General features: G+C 57.9%; 1 protein-coding gene across 9 annotated transcripts in view; it reads right to left on the bottom strand.

The window, feature by feature from the left end:
* LSP1 (lymphocyte specific protein 1) overlaps positions 1 to 17,460 on the bottom strand; it is a 40,242-nt gene extending 22,782 nt beyond the window's left edge. Inside the window, exon 1 of one of the 9 annotated variants that reach the window (XM_008002512.3) lies at positions 17,313 to 17,460. In XM_008002512.3, the coding sequence (XP_008000703.3) occupies positions 17,313 to 17,365 (53 nt within the window). In that variant the 5' untranslated portion in view covers positions 17,366 to 17,460. Of the gene's footprint in view, positions 1 to 9; positions 218 to 746; positions 2,128 to 2,161; positions 2,711 to 4,243; positions 4,404 to 5,172; positions 5,193 to 5,809; positions 5,828 to 17,312 lie in introns of those variants that run through there. The other 8 variants (XM_008002073.3, XM_008002368.3, XM_037998808.2 and 5 more) reach the window with 8 other exon arrangements.
* Between the last annotated feature and the right edge of the window lie 288 nt (positions 17,461 to 17,748).

The raw sequence follows: 17,748 nt of genomic DNA, 5'->3' as shown, positions 1-17,748 counted from the left end.
TGGCCTCACCGCGTTCCTTCAGCATCCATTTCTCGATTCTTTGGTTTTCCTCCCACCTCCCGTCTTTGCAGCACCAGGGAGCTGCGTGAGACAGTGGCTCTGCAGCCTCCTGCCCCAGGCACCTGCTAGGTGGGGCCCATGTGGGAGAGACCCCTCCTTTCACGCCTGGGGTCGGCTGCACAGGGCAGTGCCCGGGACCCTCACGCAGCTTCCATTCGCAACTCAGCCCCTCCCTCTGCCCTTCCCCTCCTGCCGCCACCCTGCACCCGCTTCTGCTCCCCTCTCCCTCCTTCAAGGCAGCCCCTGCTCTTGCCCTCCCTTTCCACATTTTTCCCTCCCTTTCTCTCATTTCTTTCTCTCATGCCTTCGCTCTTTCTTTCTTCTCTTTGTTCACTTCTCCCCAGGTAGGGCTTGTTCTCTTGTTGAGAGACCCTCACAGCCCCAGGCACAGTGTTGCCCCCTCCCAGCATCCCTGGCCAGGCCTGGTGCCCAATCTCACCTCCACAAGCACCACCTTGGCTCTCACCAAGACCTGCCTAGTCCGTCACGGGCAGTAGCCAACCCTCACGGCCACGAGTCTCAGCCCACTTGGAGCCTGGGGCTGAGGTTAGAGACCCTCACCCTTCTCTCCGATGGTCCCCACCCCATCCAGGGGGCACCCAAGGGCTTCTCTCCTACAAGCTCCCACCTGCAGCGGCTCGTGTCTGCCCTCCAGAGACCTCTGTGGTCAACCCCAGGCTACCAACCTCTGCGGAGCGGCTCTGAGCCAGATGCTCAGTCCCCAGGGCCATGCTCCCTCCGGGCTCAGGGTGCCTCCCCTTTACGGCTCCAGCAGGGGCATCTGGGGGTCGAGTGCCCAGGGCACCCTGGCTGCCGCTTGCTGGCCGCTCTGCCCAGCTCTGGTTCGCCGGCTGGGACTGAAGCCTGAACCGCAGTCCTCTGGGCTCCGGCCCTGACACCCTGCCCAGGGGGCTGGGCCACTCGGTCCCTGCACCCCTGTTGCTGGCTTGGCTGGGCTTCTGGGCAGGACGGGCTCTGTCCGAAGACGGACTTCCAGCCCTGCCAGGGCGGGGGCTACCCCACCCTCAGGATCTCGGGCCTGGATGGGCCCAAGGCAGCCACGCCCTTTTGGACACTGTGGTTGGAGGCCTGGCTTCCCCCAGCCCCCTCAGGGCCAGCCCAGCAGGCTGCCAGCCCATTCCTGCCCCACTGGCCACATCAGGAGCCCCAGAGGTCCCTGGACCAGGCTACTCAGGGCGGGTCCCTGCCTGAGGGCCTTAGAGCCCTGGGGAGAGCCAAGCACGGGGTGGCTGCCACATCTGTGGGCAGATGTGTGCCGGAGATGAGGGACTGGAGGGGCTCACACCACCCAAAGAGCCGTGGCTGAGGTGGGCACAGGGCTCTGGGGACCTCAGTGGTTGATAAGAATGTCTGCCAGGCTGATCCCCAGCCCCGCTCTTCACTCCGGGCCAGGCTACAAGGCACTTGCAGCCGGCCTGGTGCCCTCTCCCAAGCCAGGACCCCACAGGTGGCAGGACCAGGCAGTGACTGAGTCTGGGTGACCTCTGGAGTTAAGTGGGCTGAGGTCCTCTTTAGGTCCCCTGACCATCCCTAACACTGGCCTTGCCCGAGCTGGCCCTGGGAGAGCTCCGAGTTGCCCAGGGGCAGGCAGGAGGCACAGGGCAGACTCTCAGGTGCCTGGAAGGGCAGACTTGGCAGGGAGGCATTGGGGGGAGGTCAGCCCAGGGCCCGACCCTGCCAGCCAGAAGCCGCATGCTGGCAGAGGCTGGGAACAGCTAGATCTGGAGAAAATGGTATTGTGCGGCTACATGCAGAGCCCCTGGGCTCACACCAGGTGTAGACAAGGAGAATCGCCGGGGCAGGGGTGGGAGACAACGGGGCAGGGGAGGATGGGGCAGGGGGGACACGTTTTCCCACTGGCCCAGAGCACCGTTTTTAATGAACGTAAACTGCATTGAATTTGCTCCCTGGCGGCTGCTGGCACCTAGCATGGCCCTTCAGGGCTCATCACTGAGGACACAGTACCCTGACTGCAGTGCCTCTCCCAGCCCTGCACCCGGCATGGCGGGACACCCAGGGGATCCCCGTTGGAGGGGTGGGGTGATGTGGATGGAGGAGGGACCCGGGGACCTGGGCTTACCATGCCCTGCTGAGTGGCCTTGGGCCAGTCTCTTCACCCACAGCTTCTGGGCCTGGCTCGCTCCTTTATCCAACAGGGAGTGGGCAGGGGGCAGCCTGCCAGGCCTGAAGGGCTGAGACTGGGGAAGTCTGAGCTGTTGGAGACTGCAGCGACGTGATCATGGCAGTGGTGGTGAGTGCAGCACTGTCCTGGGTGTAGTGTGTGTGTGTGCATGTGTGTGTGCATGTGTGTGTGCATGTGTGTGTATGCTTGCGAGTGTGCGTGTGGTGGGTGGGTGGGGTGCAGTGGTCTCTGGGTCTGTGTCCTGGAGGGGGTGTGTGTTAGTGCACACGTGTGAACCTTGCTTCATGTAGCTCACCATGATTGTCCCTCATAGCTGGACAAGGGACTCTTGCTGCCCTCTGCCTGGCCCCTGTCAGGGCGAGTTCCCAGGGAGTTCAAAGGGACGGGTCCTTATGCCACCATCCCACTGCCTGACCACCTCTAATGAGGTCCCCTCCCCGCTGTGTCCTCCCCAGGTCCACAGGGACTGGCCCGGAGCCTGGGCCCATGCGGCGTCAGTGCACCCCGAGTGCTGCTTGCTCACCTGGGGCTGCAGTTTGTGCTGGGCCTGCTGGATGGGTGCTCATGGCCAAGCCCCTGGTGACAAGGGGGTGAGCCCCTGCACAGACAGGCAGGGACTCTGCTGCTCCCCCAGGGGCTGCGCTTCCTTCTCTTGGGCCCATTTGTTAAGTAGCACTGGTGAGTCTGGGGGGTTGACCCCAGGTACTCCTCAAATCCCAGGCCACAGAGCTCCTGGGGGACAGCAGTGTTCCCTGGGGAAACACAATCCCCTTTGGGCAGGGAGGGGAGGTCCAACCAGCAGAGCCTGGAAGCCCAAGAGGAGGAGGCTCATCGGGGGGCAGGGGTAGGGGGAGGCTGGGATGAGGTGTGCCCAGCCAGGGGCCCACTGCAGATCCTGGTGCTGGTCCTGAACTGGGATTGCAGCCGGAGACCCTGTAGGTAAGGACCTGATCAGAGCTATCTCTCTGCATCTGCGTGGACTCAATAAGTGGGAGCTGGGGAGGAGGTGAGTCGGGCTGCCCTCAGCTCCTCAGACCCTGCTGAGCCCACCCCCATGGGCATCCCTGGCTGTCTGCTCTCTCAGAGTCTCAGCATGGAGTGCCTGGCCTGGGTGGGCAGTGGCAGGCTGACCGATGCCAGCTCTGCCTCCCAGGAGCTCGAGGTCCGGCCAGCATGCTCTATGCCATCAAAGGGAGTCAGAGCAGGGCAGCCCTCCAGGTTAGGAAGAAGCAAGGCAGCCTTCAAGGAGGTGGTGGTGTTTCAACTTGGCTTAAAAACTTGAAAGGGTTGAGAAGGAGGAAGGGCACTACAGGTGGCTCAGAGTGGCTGAAGATACAGAGGGATATCTCTGACTGCCCAGGCTGGGTCCTGAGGAGCCCTGGGCCCTCCAAACTCTGCTTTCCTGCCTGACCCCATGAGGGGTCACACCACTACTTTACAGAGGAAGAAACAGGCGGGGAGAGGGCACCACATTGGCCCAATGCCTTCAGGTAGACAAGGCCCAGGTACCCTCCCTGGCCCTGAGGAGCCTCCCACTCAGGGTTGGTGTGATGTGGCCAAGGTGGGTGAGCTCAGCCCAAAGTCGTTTCATGATCTGTGAAGTGAGGGTGACAGGAGCATGCCCAGGGTCCGAAGGACCCCACGGGAGGCTCCAGAGGCCACTCAGAGGATGGGCCCTTCATCCTGGGGGCTCAGAGTTGAGCAGAAGCCCTGGGGCTCGGAGAGAGGTGCGAGCGAGCGACAGTGTAGCCGGCGGTGCAGGTGGGACAGGGGAGGAGGATGCACGGGCGGCTGCCAGGAGCCAGGAGGAGGAGAGGCCTCAAGCAGCCTCCACACTCACACAGGGACACGCGGCCAGCCTGGCACCTTCTCCCTGCCCACTCTTGGGGCAGCGGAGCCCACTGAAGCCAGGGGAGGCCCAGTGGCCCCATGCCCGGGGGCCTGGGGTGGTGCATGTGGCAGCCCAGCACTGGCATCCTGCCCTGCCCTCCATGCCCAGCCGGGGCAGGAGGGACCTACCTCAAGAGGGTATCCAGGCCCTGTCTGCTAGAGTTCCTTCTCAGCTCAGGACTGCCCTTGCTGCAGCCTCTGCTCAGGCGACGACCTGGCCTGACCCCAGCCCCAGGGATACAGCAGCATCTTCGAAGGCTCCTGCCCTGCTGGTCCTCCTCTCTGCTGCCCTCCTCCCACACCCCTGCCCCCTATGCCTGGCTCTCCTTGGCTTTCCTGCCTCTCCCTGCCCCTCTCGCTCCTGCGCTTCCTTGGCGCTCTGCCCTGGCCCTCGGTCTCTCACTGGCTCTCACCCTCCCCTGTCCTTTCTCTCTGTCTGGTGGTCTGCTCGTCCCTGTGACCCTCTGCCTGTGTGTCTTGGCCCCTCTGGCCCCTGGCACAGGAGTCTGCGGGCCGGCTCCCTGTGGGCAGGCTGGTCCCTGTGTCCCCATCCCTGCGGGTCTCCCTGACTCTGGGTCTCCCGTTCCCCTCTCCTACTTCAGGACGCCCAGCAGCTGCTTCCCTTTTGTTTCCCCCAGCCCCCTTCTCCTCCCGCCTCCATCTCTTCCACCTCCACCTCCACCTCCTCCTCCTTCCGAGAAGAGTAAAAATGTCAGAGCGAAAACCCTCCCAGCCCAGCAGCGTGGGGGCTCAGCCAGATCTCTGTGGCCCGCTGATGGGCAGCGTGGCTGCCTCCTTCCCTCTCTCCCTCCCTTCCTCTTTCCTTTCCTCCCTCCGCCTCTCCCCTCGGGCCACCTTGGCAGCCGCTGCCCACCTCTCGGTCTCCCCTAGCCCTCCGTGGTGCCCCTGCCCAGGCACAGGGGCCTATTCTGCCCATCACCACCTCCCACCTCAGAGTGCCTTATGCCCTCTGCCAGGCCCTGCCCGGGCCCTCCTCTGTTCTTCCTCTTCGTCAGCCATTCTGGTCCAGCCCCCGCTCAACCTGCCACCTCCCTCACCATCACCGCAGGCCTGGACCCTTCGCTGGTTCCTCTTTGTCCTGTCCCCTCCTTCCCCGTCTCACACTCAGCCCCTCTCTCCTCTCTCCTTTCCCTCTGGTGTCTCTGTCCCTATCTCTGTCTCCCTCCCTCCTTCCCTCCCCCTCCCTTCCCCTCCCCTCCCTTCCTCTCCCCTCCTCCCCTCTCCCCCGCTCCTGGTTCTCCACTTTCCCTTTGTTCATTCCCGGCCTCTGCTCTCGTTGTCACCTCTGGAGAAGGCTTGGCACCCCAGGAACCCTCTCTGGTCCCCAAATGGGGAGGCTGCTGCCTTTCCTGGTGCCCCCCTAACCGACCAGACTGCAGAGATGCCCTGAGAAGCCGAGATGCCACCAACGTGGCATCTTCGGTTTGGTATTGGGACACCATGGTCCCAAGAGGTGGCCAGTGGGCACAAAGTCGCCCTGGTGCCCTCGCCAGCCGGGCCCCCCTTGCCCCCGTCCTCTGGCCCTGGCCCAGGGAGGAGCAGCCCAGCCCTCTGTTCCTCTGGTTGGGCTTGGCTACTGTGACTCACTGGAGAACATTCGGGGCTAGTGGCCGGGCGAGGGGAGGGACGGGTGGCCCGGAGAGGGGAGGGTCAGGACTCGTGTTCAGGGCTCACCAAGGGTCAGCTCCATGACGGCAGTCTCACATCCGGTGGCTTGCCCAGCTCGCTGACACTCAGAACCACCACTGTACCCATGTCCCGGATGGAGAAACCAAGGTCCAGCCAGCAGCACTGGCCTCCAAGGTCACAGAGCCAGGGCCTGGCACAGCCAGAACCAGAGCCGGGTCTGCCGGCCGCTGGCCACCAGGTTACTGTCCCAGGCCACCATCTGTGCATGCGCAGCCACCCGCCCATGCCACTCCCCGTCCCCACATCCACGGAGAGCAGCCCCCTCTTGTTTCCCCAAATATCGTGACTCTGGCTGCGCCAGGCAGTTGGGGCTGCGTAGCACCTTGGGAACACTAAGGGAAGCAAGGGTGAGGCTGTGAACAAATTCACTGCGAGCGAGTGAATCACCGCTGAGGGCAGCGCGCCCGGGGGTGGCGGCAACAGTTGGAAAATTCCACATGGGTCCATAGCTCGGGCTGTGGTGACTCAGGTGGTGGGCTAGCCCATGGAGACTGCGGGGGTCAGGAAGTCCGTCCCCACTCCCTACGCACGCACCAGGATGGGTCTCGGCCAGTCCTGGAGAGAGGAGCCCACAGCATCTCCCCTCTCCTGGCACAACCCCGGAGGAGCAGGGAATGGACACTAGAGACCACGGTGTTGACCCCACATACCCAGCGTCCACAGAGCTGCAGAGACCACAGGATTCTGGAGTAAGCAGGAGGGATGGTGGCCAGGGTTGGACCTCAGGTTGGACAAACATTTAGTGAGATCACCCAGGGGAGGGGAGGTCACCCAGGGGAAGCAAGATCACCCAGGGGAGGCCAGATTACCTTGGGGAGGTGAGATCACCCAGGGGAGGGGAGGTCACCCAGGGGAGGCAAGATCACCCAGGGGAGGCCAGATTACCTTGGGGAGGTGAGGTCACCTAGGGAAGGAGAGATCACCCAGGGGAGGTGAGATCACCCAGGGGAGGCAAGATTACCTAGGGGAGGAAAGGTCACCCTGGGAAGGCGAGGTTACCTAGGGGAGGTGAGGTCACCCAGGGGAGGTGAGATCACTCAGGGGAGGTGAGATCACCCAGGGAAAGTTAAATCACTCAGGGGAGGTGGGACTACCAGGGGTAGGTGAGATCACACAGAGAAAGTGAGATCACTCAGGGAGGCCAGATCACCCAGGTGAGGTGAGATTACCTGGGGTGGGGGCGCAGTGAGCTTGTGCTTCATTTGTACCTCAACCTGCCTGTTTCTTCCTTGCCTCCTGTTTTGACTTCTGGAGGGAGTCCCAGCCACAGAGAGCCAGGAATGAAATGTGGCCAAGACATATTTTAGTTCAAAAGAAGGAAGAATATTCCCACAGGGAAAAGAGCTACCTTGGAATGGCAGGACTTCCCTGTCACTAGAGAATGATCATCTGCCAGAAATGCTGATGGATGGAAAGTGACAAGAACAGATATTTACATGTAGTGGCCAAGACTCAAGGTTTTACAACTAGGGCATGCCCTGTGAGGGACAATATGGGAGAGTATTTGATGTCAACTCCACTGTTATGTGTGTGCTCATCCATCCACCCACTCATCCACCCATCTCTCTGTCCGTCTCTCCATTCATCTATCAGTTAATCCATCCATTTTACCCATCCACCCACCCATCTATTTATCCATCCATTTATCCACTCATCCATCCATCCATCCATCCATCCACCCATCCATTCACCCATCCATCCACTCATCAATCCATCCATCTATCCATCCATCCATCCATTCACTCATCCATCTATCCACCTATCCATCCATTCATTTACTCATCCATCCATCCATCCATCCATCCATCCATCCATCCATCCATCTATTCACTCATCCATCTAGCCACCTATCCATCCATCCATTTATCCATCCATCCATCCATCCATCCATCCATCCATCCATCCATTCACTCATCCATCTAGCCACCTATCCATCCATCCATTTATCCATCCATCCATCCATCCATTCATCCATCCATCCATCCATTCACTCATCCATCTATCCACCTATCCATCCATCCATTTATCCATCCATCCATCCATCCATCCATCCATCCATCCATCCATCCATTCATCCATCCATCCATCTATCCATCCATCCATTCACTCATCCGTCTATCCACCTAGCCATCCATCCATTTACCTATCCATTCATCCATCCATCCAACCACTCATCTATTTATCTATCCATTATTTATCCATCCATCCATTCACCCATCCATCCTTCTATATGAATGCCTGTCTTTTATGTATCATTTATCAATCATCAATTTCCAATGTATCTATTCATCCAATTATCTATATAAACATAATACATCCTTCTATTTAACCCATTCAGGCATCCATCCATATAACCATGTCCACTGCTCTCTATACATCTATTCATTGAACAAGTATCTGACATCCATCCGTCGATCCTTCCATTCATTTACCTAAATGTCTTAGTACATAGAAAACACTTCACAGATGCATTCAGTAAGCCATCCATTTAGCCATCCATCCATTTATCTGAATGTCTAAATATGTAGAAAACACTTAGAAGCATTTAGCAAGCCATCTACCCATTTGGAACTTAACCACTCATTACACGCTAATTACTATTATCTACATGTTCACTCATCCATTTGTATGTCCATTTGTCCAGCCAGCCAAACAGTGAGCTATTTATCCTTCTTTAATGTATCTTTCTATATCCAAATGTTCTTCTTTTCTTATTTTCATTTATCTGTCCAAATATTCTATTTACCCATACCATCCATACATCCATTCATACATCTTTCTGACTATCCATCCATATGCCCATCTATCTTCTCACCTAGCGAATCCCATTTCCAATTATACACACACACGTGTGTTTACCCTTCTGTACACATGTGTGCCCATCAGTTTGTCTATTAAGTCATCTAAATGATTTAACACTTACAACAGTTACTGGACATAGTCTGCCCATAATCAATGTTACTTATTATTTTCCACCCACCTATTCACTCAACCAACCAAACATCTATCCATTAATTCCTCCATTTACAAATTTGTATATGAGTCCATCTATCCATATATTTATCCATCCATCTATCCATCTGTCCGTCCGTCTGTCCATCCATCCATCCATCCATCCATCCATCCATCCATCCATCTCTCCATCCTTCCATATATTTATTCAATAAATTTGTACTGAACTCAGACACTCTGAAGGTGCTGGGAATTCAGCACTAACAAAGTCCCTACTCTCAGTGAGGATCATGTTTCATTTGGAACAAACACATAAATAAATAAATAAAGGTCAGATGATGGAAAATATGACAGAGAATATAAATCAAGGTAAAGGCATATGGAGTTCTGGGGGGATTGATATTTTATGTATGATAGCCTCATGGAAATAAGTAATTATTTCCTTGGATTTTTATATATGAAAGCCTCATGGAAAGAAGTAATTCTTTTCTTATTTAAAAAGAGATGAGAGAAATGAGAGGACGTGTTCCAGGAAGACAGTGCAAAATTACTGATTTAGTAGTGTCTGCTCACACATCTGTCTTTCTAATCGTTCACCTAGCACGGATTCAGTTGTCTATTGATTCATTATTTATCCATTTATCTTTCTACTCATCTCTTGTTATATCCGCCCATATATCCATCTATTAATCTATCTATTACCCATATCAATCCATATGTCCACCTCTCCTGACATCCTTCTATTAATCTTTCCAATCATTTATATGTCCATATTCCAGCCATCCACTCATCCACCCATCCATACTTCCATCTCATGTGTCCTTCCATCAATACATTCATTCACCCGTCTATATACCCATTCATCCATCATCCATTCATCCATAAATCCACTCATCTTTTGTTTTGGCATATCTGCTCACTTAGTTATAAGGCTGATGATCAGCCAATATACACAGGTACAACACAGTTGAATGTATGAATATAATCAGCACTCATTCTCATAGATTAATATTTGTACCACATGCTTTGTTAAATATTCTAAATATCACATCTGCATTTATCTATCCACCCATCCATTCGTCCTTTCCTCCAAACATCCATACATACATACATATGTTCTGTCCATTACTCTATTTTTGTTCATCTGCTCATTTGTTCATCCATTAATCAATTACTAAATAATTCTTTCTTTTTATTTATACGTGAGTTATATTCTATTTATATATGAGTCCATCCACCCATTCATCCATCCACCCCCATCCATCTGCCCATCCATTCATTCACCTGTCCATCTATCCATGCACCTATCCATCCACTCATCCATCCATCCATCCATCCATCCATCCATCCATCATTCAATTATCCATCCATCATTCAATTATCCATCCATCCATCCATCCATCAACCCATCCATTCATCCATCCACCCATCCATCCATCCATCCATCATTCAATTATCCATCCATCCATCCATCCATCCATCCATCCATCCATCCATCCATTTGTTCCTACTTCCTATCACTCTTCATTCATCTTTCCATTCGTTCATACTGTTCTCCATAATTGATTCTTTTCTAATCTTTATTTTTCCTTTCTTACGTGACTAAGACATGGTTCATAAGCTCATGGCCCAAGAATAAAGCAGACCACCATGGCCCAGGAGGCTGAGCACCTTGATAGAGCCTAAGCAGGGGCTACAGGGGTAGGGATCTGTCTTCTTATTGACACATTCTCATCATCCCTGACACATACCTGCAAATATGTGTTCACAGAGCAGCATCCCAGTGCAAGGTGTTTTGAACAAGCCAATGGGGACAGGGGAAGACAGGGTGGTGGCCTCAGTGGCTCCTGAGTGATCCCTGGTAGATAAATGTCTCTGATTTAAAGAGGAGGCAGCCTCCAAATGCTTGGAGCATGCATCTGTTCAGTGTGGCCCTCTGTCCAAGCAAGCACTGCTGACAGCAGGAGAATGGGCCAGAGGCATGGGTAGGGTCCAGGGTTGTGGGTGGTGGGTGGTGGGAGCTGGGCGCTGGGGGCTAGGTGGTAAATGTTGGGTGCTGGATGGTGGTGATGAAGCTCAGATGTTGGTTGGGACTGAGTCTAGGAGAAAGGCTAAAGGATTGTTTCTAGATTCATCTGGAATGAATTGGCTAGATCCTTCCATCCCAAGTCCCATTGCTTTTCTGAGGAGAGGTACCCTGGAGAAGAGGAGGAGTCAGCCTTGCCTCAGAAACCAAACTGTCAAAAGTATAATTTCCACCCAGGAAGGAGGAGCACAGGCACCTCTGAGATAAGGGGGACGTGCTCTTCTCTGGAGCAGAAAGGAGCAATAGGTGAGGTCCCACCTGCCAGGGGTGGAGCAGGGCAGTGACCCATGTGCAACTTTGAACCCTCATCTGCAGCCCATGGGCAGCTGGAGATCGGGGGCTCTGGGAAGGGCACTGGGTATAGAACCCACCCCCTGCCCCAGTGGACAGGGCCTCCTGGACACCTCAGCCACTCTCCCCAAGCGTGCAGTGTGTGTAGAGGCCCCTGTATCTGCACCCCTGCTCCCGGGGAAACTAGGAACCCAGGAGGGATGCTAGAACCCTTCATGCTGTTGAATGCCCTGCACAGAGCGGCCCTGCTCTAGGCTTCCTGGTCAGGGGCCAGAGTGCCTGCCCCCTCCTGCCGGGGGATACAGGTGACTCAAAGGCCCTCCCTGCCACAAACTCCCTTCCCTGACAGAGCACAAGCAGCTTGGAGGCAGTTAGCAGACGGAGTCTGGATAGGACTTGCCTGGCCCCAAGAAAGGGCCAGGGGCTTTCCTCCCTCCACCCCTGCTCAACATCTCTCTCCTCCCTTATCTGCCTGTGTCTGGCACTGGCGGGGCTGTGCTGGGTGTACACGGCTAGGAGGCCTGACTTTCTCAACCCCCTAATCTCCTATCAACCCCACCCCCATACAGCCCCTCGAACCTCTTTCCAGGTCCCTAGATGTTGGGGACGGGGTGGGGGCTGGGCTGGCTGGAGACAGTCTCACCCTGGGGAAGGCACCCTGCTGAGCTGCCCCCTGGCCGAGCCCCTCCAACCCGCTCGCCTCCCTCTCTTCTAAGTATCAATACATCCTTGTCCACAGCCAGGGCCTGGTTCTGTGTGCCTCGGCGCATGCGGAAAGCCCTCTCCGATTGCCTTGCGGTCCTGGGTTGCCATCTCCCAGAAGGTCTTCACTGGCCCCCAAAAAGATGCTGAGGGCTGGGATTTGGGCGGGGCTGGGCTAGAGGGAAGTGGAGGACCTTGTTGGTGCAGCAGCACCCAGTCCCAGTTCTGCTTTTCCGAGAGGTCCCTTTGGTTGCATGCTGAGCTTTGGCCATGAGCAGTGCTCGGGCGCTCTCGGGAGCCTTTGAGTCCAGTGGCTGGTGTGTGGTGTGGGGTCAGAGAGTCCCCGGGAAGGGCAGCCCAGTCCTGCTCCCTGCTGGTGCCCGCAGGTCTTGTGGGCCCTCAGCACCCGAACCCCAGGGGGGCAAGGACTCTGGCCCCTCCCCAGGCAGGGAGCAGCCTTTGGACAATGCACTTGGCCCCAGTGAGCCTCGGTTTCCATCTGTGAAATGGGAAGCTCCAGGGACCTGCCTCACAGTTCTGGGGGATGAAACAAGAGGCTTGGTTTAAAAAGCTTGGCAAAAGTGGGGCACGGTGGCTCATGCTTGTAATCCCAGGACTTTGGGAGGCTGAGGCGGGTGGATCACCTGAGGTCAGGAGTTCGAGACCAGCCTGGCCAACATGGTGAAACCCTTGACTCTACTAAAAATACAAAAATTAGCGGGGGGCAGTGGCAGTTGCCTGTCATCCCAGCTACTCGGGAGACTGAGGTGGGAGAATTGCTTGAACCTGTGAGGCGGAGTTTCCAGTGAGCCGAGATAGTGCCACCGCACTCCAGCCTGGGCAACAGAGCGAGACTCTGTCTCAAATAAATAAATAAATATATGAATAAATAAATAACTTGGCAAAGACTGGCATGGAGTGAGTGTTTGGTCTGAGTAGCTACATTCTGAGTGTGCAGATGGGGAAACTGAGGCCTCAGAGGGGTAGGGCTTACTCATCCAGAAAGCACTCCTAGGCCTACAGCAGCTCATGCAAGACCACCCCTGGGGCCTTGCAGCCCATCCCCCTCCTTCTCCCCCAGCAGTGGGATCTCAGGGGCTGGGACTGCAAGGCAGAGCTCACACCCCCACCCCTCACCAGCCCGAGGACTCAGAGCGGGAGACCACTTGGCTGTTTCCACTGCCAACACCCTCCTCTTCTCTAGGGCTCACCCATCTGTCTGGCACCTTCTCAGGGAACTGAGCAGGCTGGCCTGTAGGGTAGTGGAGGGAAGGCCCACCATCCTGCCACCCCAAGGTGCCACCTGCCAGGGCCTGTCCCAGCTGGACCACCTGGCCCCCAGACCCTCCTGGCACTGCCCTTCTGTGGCTACAGGATTGTTTTAGGAGACACAAGGCAACCAGGAAGGGGGCGGGGGAAAGAAGGATTCTGGCTTCTAGAATCAGCGGGGGTGGGGCCTGTGATGCTCCCATTTGTGCAAACAGCCCAGCTGGGTGTCAGCGGACAGCAGCGCCTGCCAGCCCAAGAGGAAGACGACATCCTTCTGCTTCCCTGGGAAACTTCCAGGTGCCTGAGACCCCTTGCCCAGGGCAGGAGGAAGGGGACCTCCCCAGGGATCCTGGGTCCAGACATCAGGTCTTGACCACAGGAAGGTGTAGGGAGGGAGCCCCAGGGCTTAGACCTCAATCCCAACCTCCCTCAGCAGCCCCTGTGGGGCCAGGGCTGGGGCTGAGGTGGCTTCCTCGACTGTCCCCAGCTCTGCCCTCTTTCCTGAGCAGCCATGGGCACTGCTGGGGGCTCTCAGGGCCGCCTACCCCAGCTTGGAGCATTGTACATCCTCCGGGTGGTGCCCGGCCCTTACTCGGAGGGAAGGTGGGCGGGAGCGCTGCCCAAGGGCCTGACTGCCTGGGGGGCTCCAGCCCGTGGGCTCCTGCTGCTCAGATGAAGGCTTCCCAGGGGCTGCCTGGGGCCTCCAGGTGAGTTCAGCCCCGTCCTCCTGCAGAATCTGGAGCTCTGAGGCTCTCCAGGGACAGAGTCCAGAAGGGTGCCTGCCAGAGAGGCCCCTCAGGTCACCCCTCCCCTTCCCAACTCAGCTCAGCACAAGGAGAAGCGAGGGCGGCTCTGACGGGCCAGGTGGGGCGGCAGGACTGGAGCTGTCCATGGCAGGTCCTGCCAGAGCCCCGGGCAGCAGCCTCCCACCGCGGGCTGGGCAAGCCTTTGAAGGTCTGCAGAGGGGCAGGGTGATTGGGTGATGCTAGGAGGGGCACGTGCCAGGGCTCTGACACCTTCCAAAACTGGGAAGAGCTGGGAAAGCCGGTGGGATGGGGAGTGAGTTCAACCAGGCCAGGAGGGCCTGGCCTGGCCACACAGAGCCATGGTCTTTGCCTGTAGCTGGTGAATGGTTCTTTGCGTGGGAGACACGGCCTGGTCACGCATGGGGAACAGACTGGGGGCAGGTCTTCCTGGTGGGGGTCTGGGTTGCACAGGGGCAGACTGAGAGAGCCGCCAGGGTGTCTGTGGGATGGCATGCGGGCAGGCAGACTTGCCTTCTAGGTGTGGGCATGGGATGGGAGCCCCAGGGCAGCTGGGCCAAGGACAGGCACTGCAGCCACATACGCAGTGTGACCCCCGGGAGGGTGCACCCCTGCAGAGTTGGGTTCCACCATTTGGATATGTCGAACCCAAGGTCTGAGAGGGCGTCCTGACCCTCCCTAGCTGTGGGCCGGGACTGCCCTGTCCTCATCGCCTCAAGGCCCCCAAGGCCGGGTAGTTTCTCAGGGTGGGGAGTCTTGCTCTTGGGGGCTATGGAGGGCAGGCGTCCCCCCAGTGTCACCAGGGAGTCCCCCCAGAGCCATAAGGGAGCTCTGTGAAATCCTCGTCCCTGCACCCAAGGGACAAGGACAAGCTAGTGACTGTCAGCTGGACAGCCGGGCGAGACAGGAGTGCCCCCGAGTGGAGGAACCGCAGTCCAGCCTGGCTGGCAGCTGAAGTGGAGCCCGGATCCCGCCCAGGGTCAGGGGACCTGCTCTGGCCTGAGGCCCGGTGGGAGAGGACAGTCCTATCCTGGGGGCATCTGAAAGGCCACATTGTGGAGGGGTGGTTCTGAGGAATTTGGCCCCATCCCAGGCAGTCTGAGGGGAGGGGCCACATCATGGGACAGTCTGAGGGGCTGGATCCACTTGTCCAGCTGGAGGGGCTTGGCCTGCCCTGGGCCTCGTGTGGGGGGCATGTCCTGAGACCGTCACAGCCTGGCGTCCCTGGTGCCCTGTGAGACGCGTGGGGGGATGTCTCATCTGCTTTTCTCCAGCCTCAGCCGAACCCGCCCAGCCTGGGCCTTTCTGGGGACTCCCACGGGGGGCCTCCCAGGCCACACATCCCTGTCTGGGTGCAGGGGACTTCTGTCCCATCCTAGACAGGAAACTCCCCGGTTCCCTTAATCACCTTTTGAAATGAGAAGCCTACCCCGCATGGGCTCTCAGTTTCATTCTGAAAGGTCAGGTTTGGCTCCCCACCCCATGCAATTTGGAGGGGCAGGGGATGTCCAAGGAGGGAGTCCAGGCTCTGCAGAGCCCAGGAGAACCATCGTTCTCCAGCTGGAGCTCCTGACAGCCCCGGCACAGGTGCAGCCCTGGCCTCCCGGGATCTGCACCAAGATGCCCCAGGATCATCTGTGCCTTGGCCATGGCCGCCCAACCCCCCACCCTGCCTGGCCCCGGGGATCAAGGCATTTGAGACAGCTGGGAGGGGGTGGCCAAGGATGAGGCCAAGGAGGAAGGCGGGGGTGCCCTAGCCCAGAGGCTCAAGTCCTGCCCTTCTATGGGCATGAGGTGACCAGGAGCAGCACCTCGTCCAGGGCTGGGGGCGGAGCTGACAGGAGGGGGCCGTTTTGGAGCTGACACAGCTGTTGTGCGCCCAGCAGCCTGTCTCCCTGTGCACGGCCTGGGCAGGGCATCCTCCCACTTCTCCCTGGGGACAGGCACGGACATCCCGACCCAGCCCCCAGCCAGCTGCGGCTTCTGCTTAGCCTCCACTGCACTCACAGCACGCAGCGTCCCTTCAGCAGCCCCCGCACCTGTGCCCCAGTGGGATTTGGCAGCAAGAAGTCCGAGATGCAGACCCTTCACACACACCAGGCCCACGGCAATGTGACAGTCACCAAGGACACAGACACAGGACAGTGACTGCAACTGCCAACACAGCACAGGAGCTGGGGCCAGGACCCACTTTGCATGAAGGCAGGGAGGTGGTCCTACACCACCCTGGGTCGATTAGACAGGGACCCTCTGCCGTCAGCACCCAGGCAGAGCCTGGTAGCAGCTCTGGCTGCAGTTTTGGGATGTGTGAGCGTCACCCTGGGCCTCCTCTCAGGTTCATCCTGTGTGACTCCGGGCGTCACGCCCTTTCTGTGACCTGGGCCCCAGCACCTTCCCTTCCGCACACCAGGCCACAGCCCCCGCTGGCCTGCTTCTAGGCTGGCCTCTATCCCCAGCACGGGCCATCCCCTGACCATTAGCATGTCGCCCCTCTGCCCCTCAAAGCCCTGCCTGTCCCCACATCCCACGCCCTGAGCCCTCCCATCTCTTCTGGGACCTGCACCGGGGGCAACTCAGGTTCCCCTGGCGAGGCTTAGCTTCGATGCCTGGATGCCTGCTGGCTGGCAACTCCCCCCTGCCATGGAGCCCAGTTACCAGGCCCCTAGCCCTCTCCACCCGCCCCAGCACAGAGCTGGATGCCCATTGGTACCACAGAGTACAGCTGCCCACTAGGAGGCCTTTGGCTGCGGGGTTTTTCTGCCCAGCTCTGGCCTTGGTAGTCCCACACACAACCTCTGCCATGCCCCCTCATGTCCCCATCCCAACCAACACACGGTGGCCGGCACCCAGCACAGGCACCTGTCAGAATCCTGGGCCTTGTCCTTTACAGCAAGTCAGAGGCAGCTTTGGGTGTCCTGCCTTGAGGCCTGCTGGACCCCAAGCTTGGCAGCCTCCAGACCCTCAAGGCAGGATAACCCCTCTCAGATAGTCCTGTGGGCAGGTGGCTGGGCCCAGGCCAGTGCTACCCCTCCCAGAGCAGCTGCTCCCCAACCCCCACCTCGCCTCTTCCCAAGCTAACAGGGCCCACAGTCCCCAGTTCCTCCCCAGCAGTCCAGGCCACGTCTTGGGGTCTCCCCACTTCAGGCATCCACCATGGGCTTAGGATCCCACGCGCCTTCCCCAGTGAGTTCAGGGCACAGAGGCAGGCAGAAGAGGCCTCCACCCTTGTTATGGGACGGGGGTCCCGGCAAGACTTCCTGACACCTGTCTGTGGGTCCCCAGCTTCCCCATTGGACATCCACATTCTCTCATCGAGGAGCCCAGATTCCCCATCAGGCACCCCCGTTCTCCACCATCCATGCAGCTCAAGGACTATGACCCGTGGACACGGCACAGGGCGCTGGGTGTCGCCACAGACCCTTACCCCAGCAACTCTTCCCGCTCCTCGGCGCCTGGGTCACTCGAAGCCTCTGCCATCGGCCTGTAGTCTGGACCCCACAGGGTGCTGGCAGATTCCTGGAGTGGGTGTACGTGCTGTGGCTTTCAGTGCTTTCTGGGGCGGCCTCGGAGCCCCCACCCCCCGCCGGGTTTCACTTCCCCCTTCCGGCTGCAGGTTGAGGTTTGGAACCTATCTTGGCTTGGGTCGGGGTGGTGTTGTTTTTTAATCTGTTGCTACAAGAGGAGAGGAAGAAAAAAAAAAAAAAACCAAACCACCTCTCAGGAAGCGTTAAGCAAGTTACAGGGGCCTGGGGGACGGAGACGGGGTGCAAGGGCCGAGATGGCGTCAGGCAGCTCGTCAAGGCTGGGAGGGCGCGGGGCATGCTGCCCCTGGCCCCCGCTAGTATCTCTGGCCGCCAGGT

The sequence above is a fragment of the Chlorocebus sabaeus genome, chromosome 1 (assembly GCF_047675955.1).
Source record: "Chlorocebus sabaeus isolate Y175 chromosome 1, mChlSab1.0.hap1, whole genome shotgun sequence".
Classification (NCBI taxonomy): domain Eukaryota; kingdom Metazoa; phylum Chordata; class Mammalia; order Primates; family Cercopithecidae; genus Chlorocebus; species Chlorocebus sabaeus.
The sequence above is the reverse complement of the archived record's forward strand: the minus strand, read 5'-3'. Positions and strand labels throughout refer to the sequence as shown.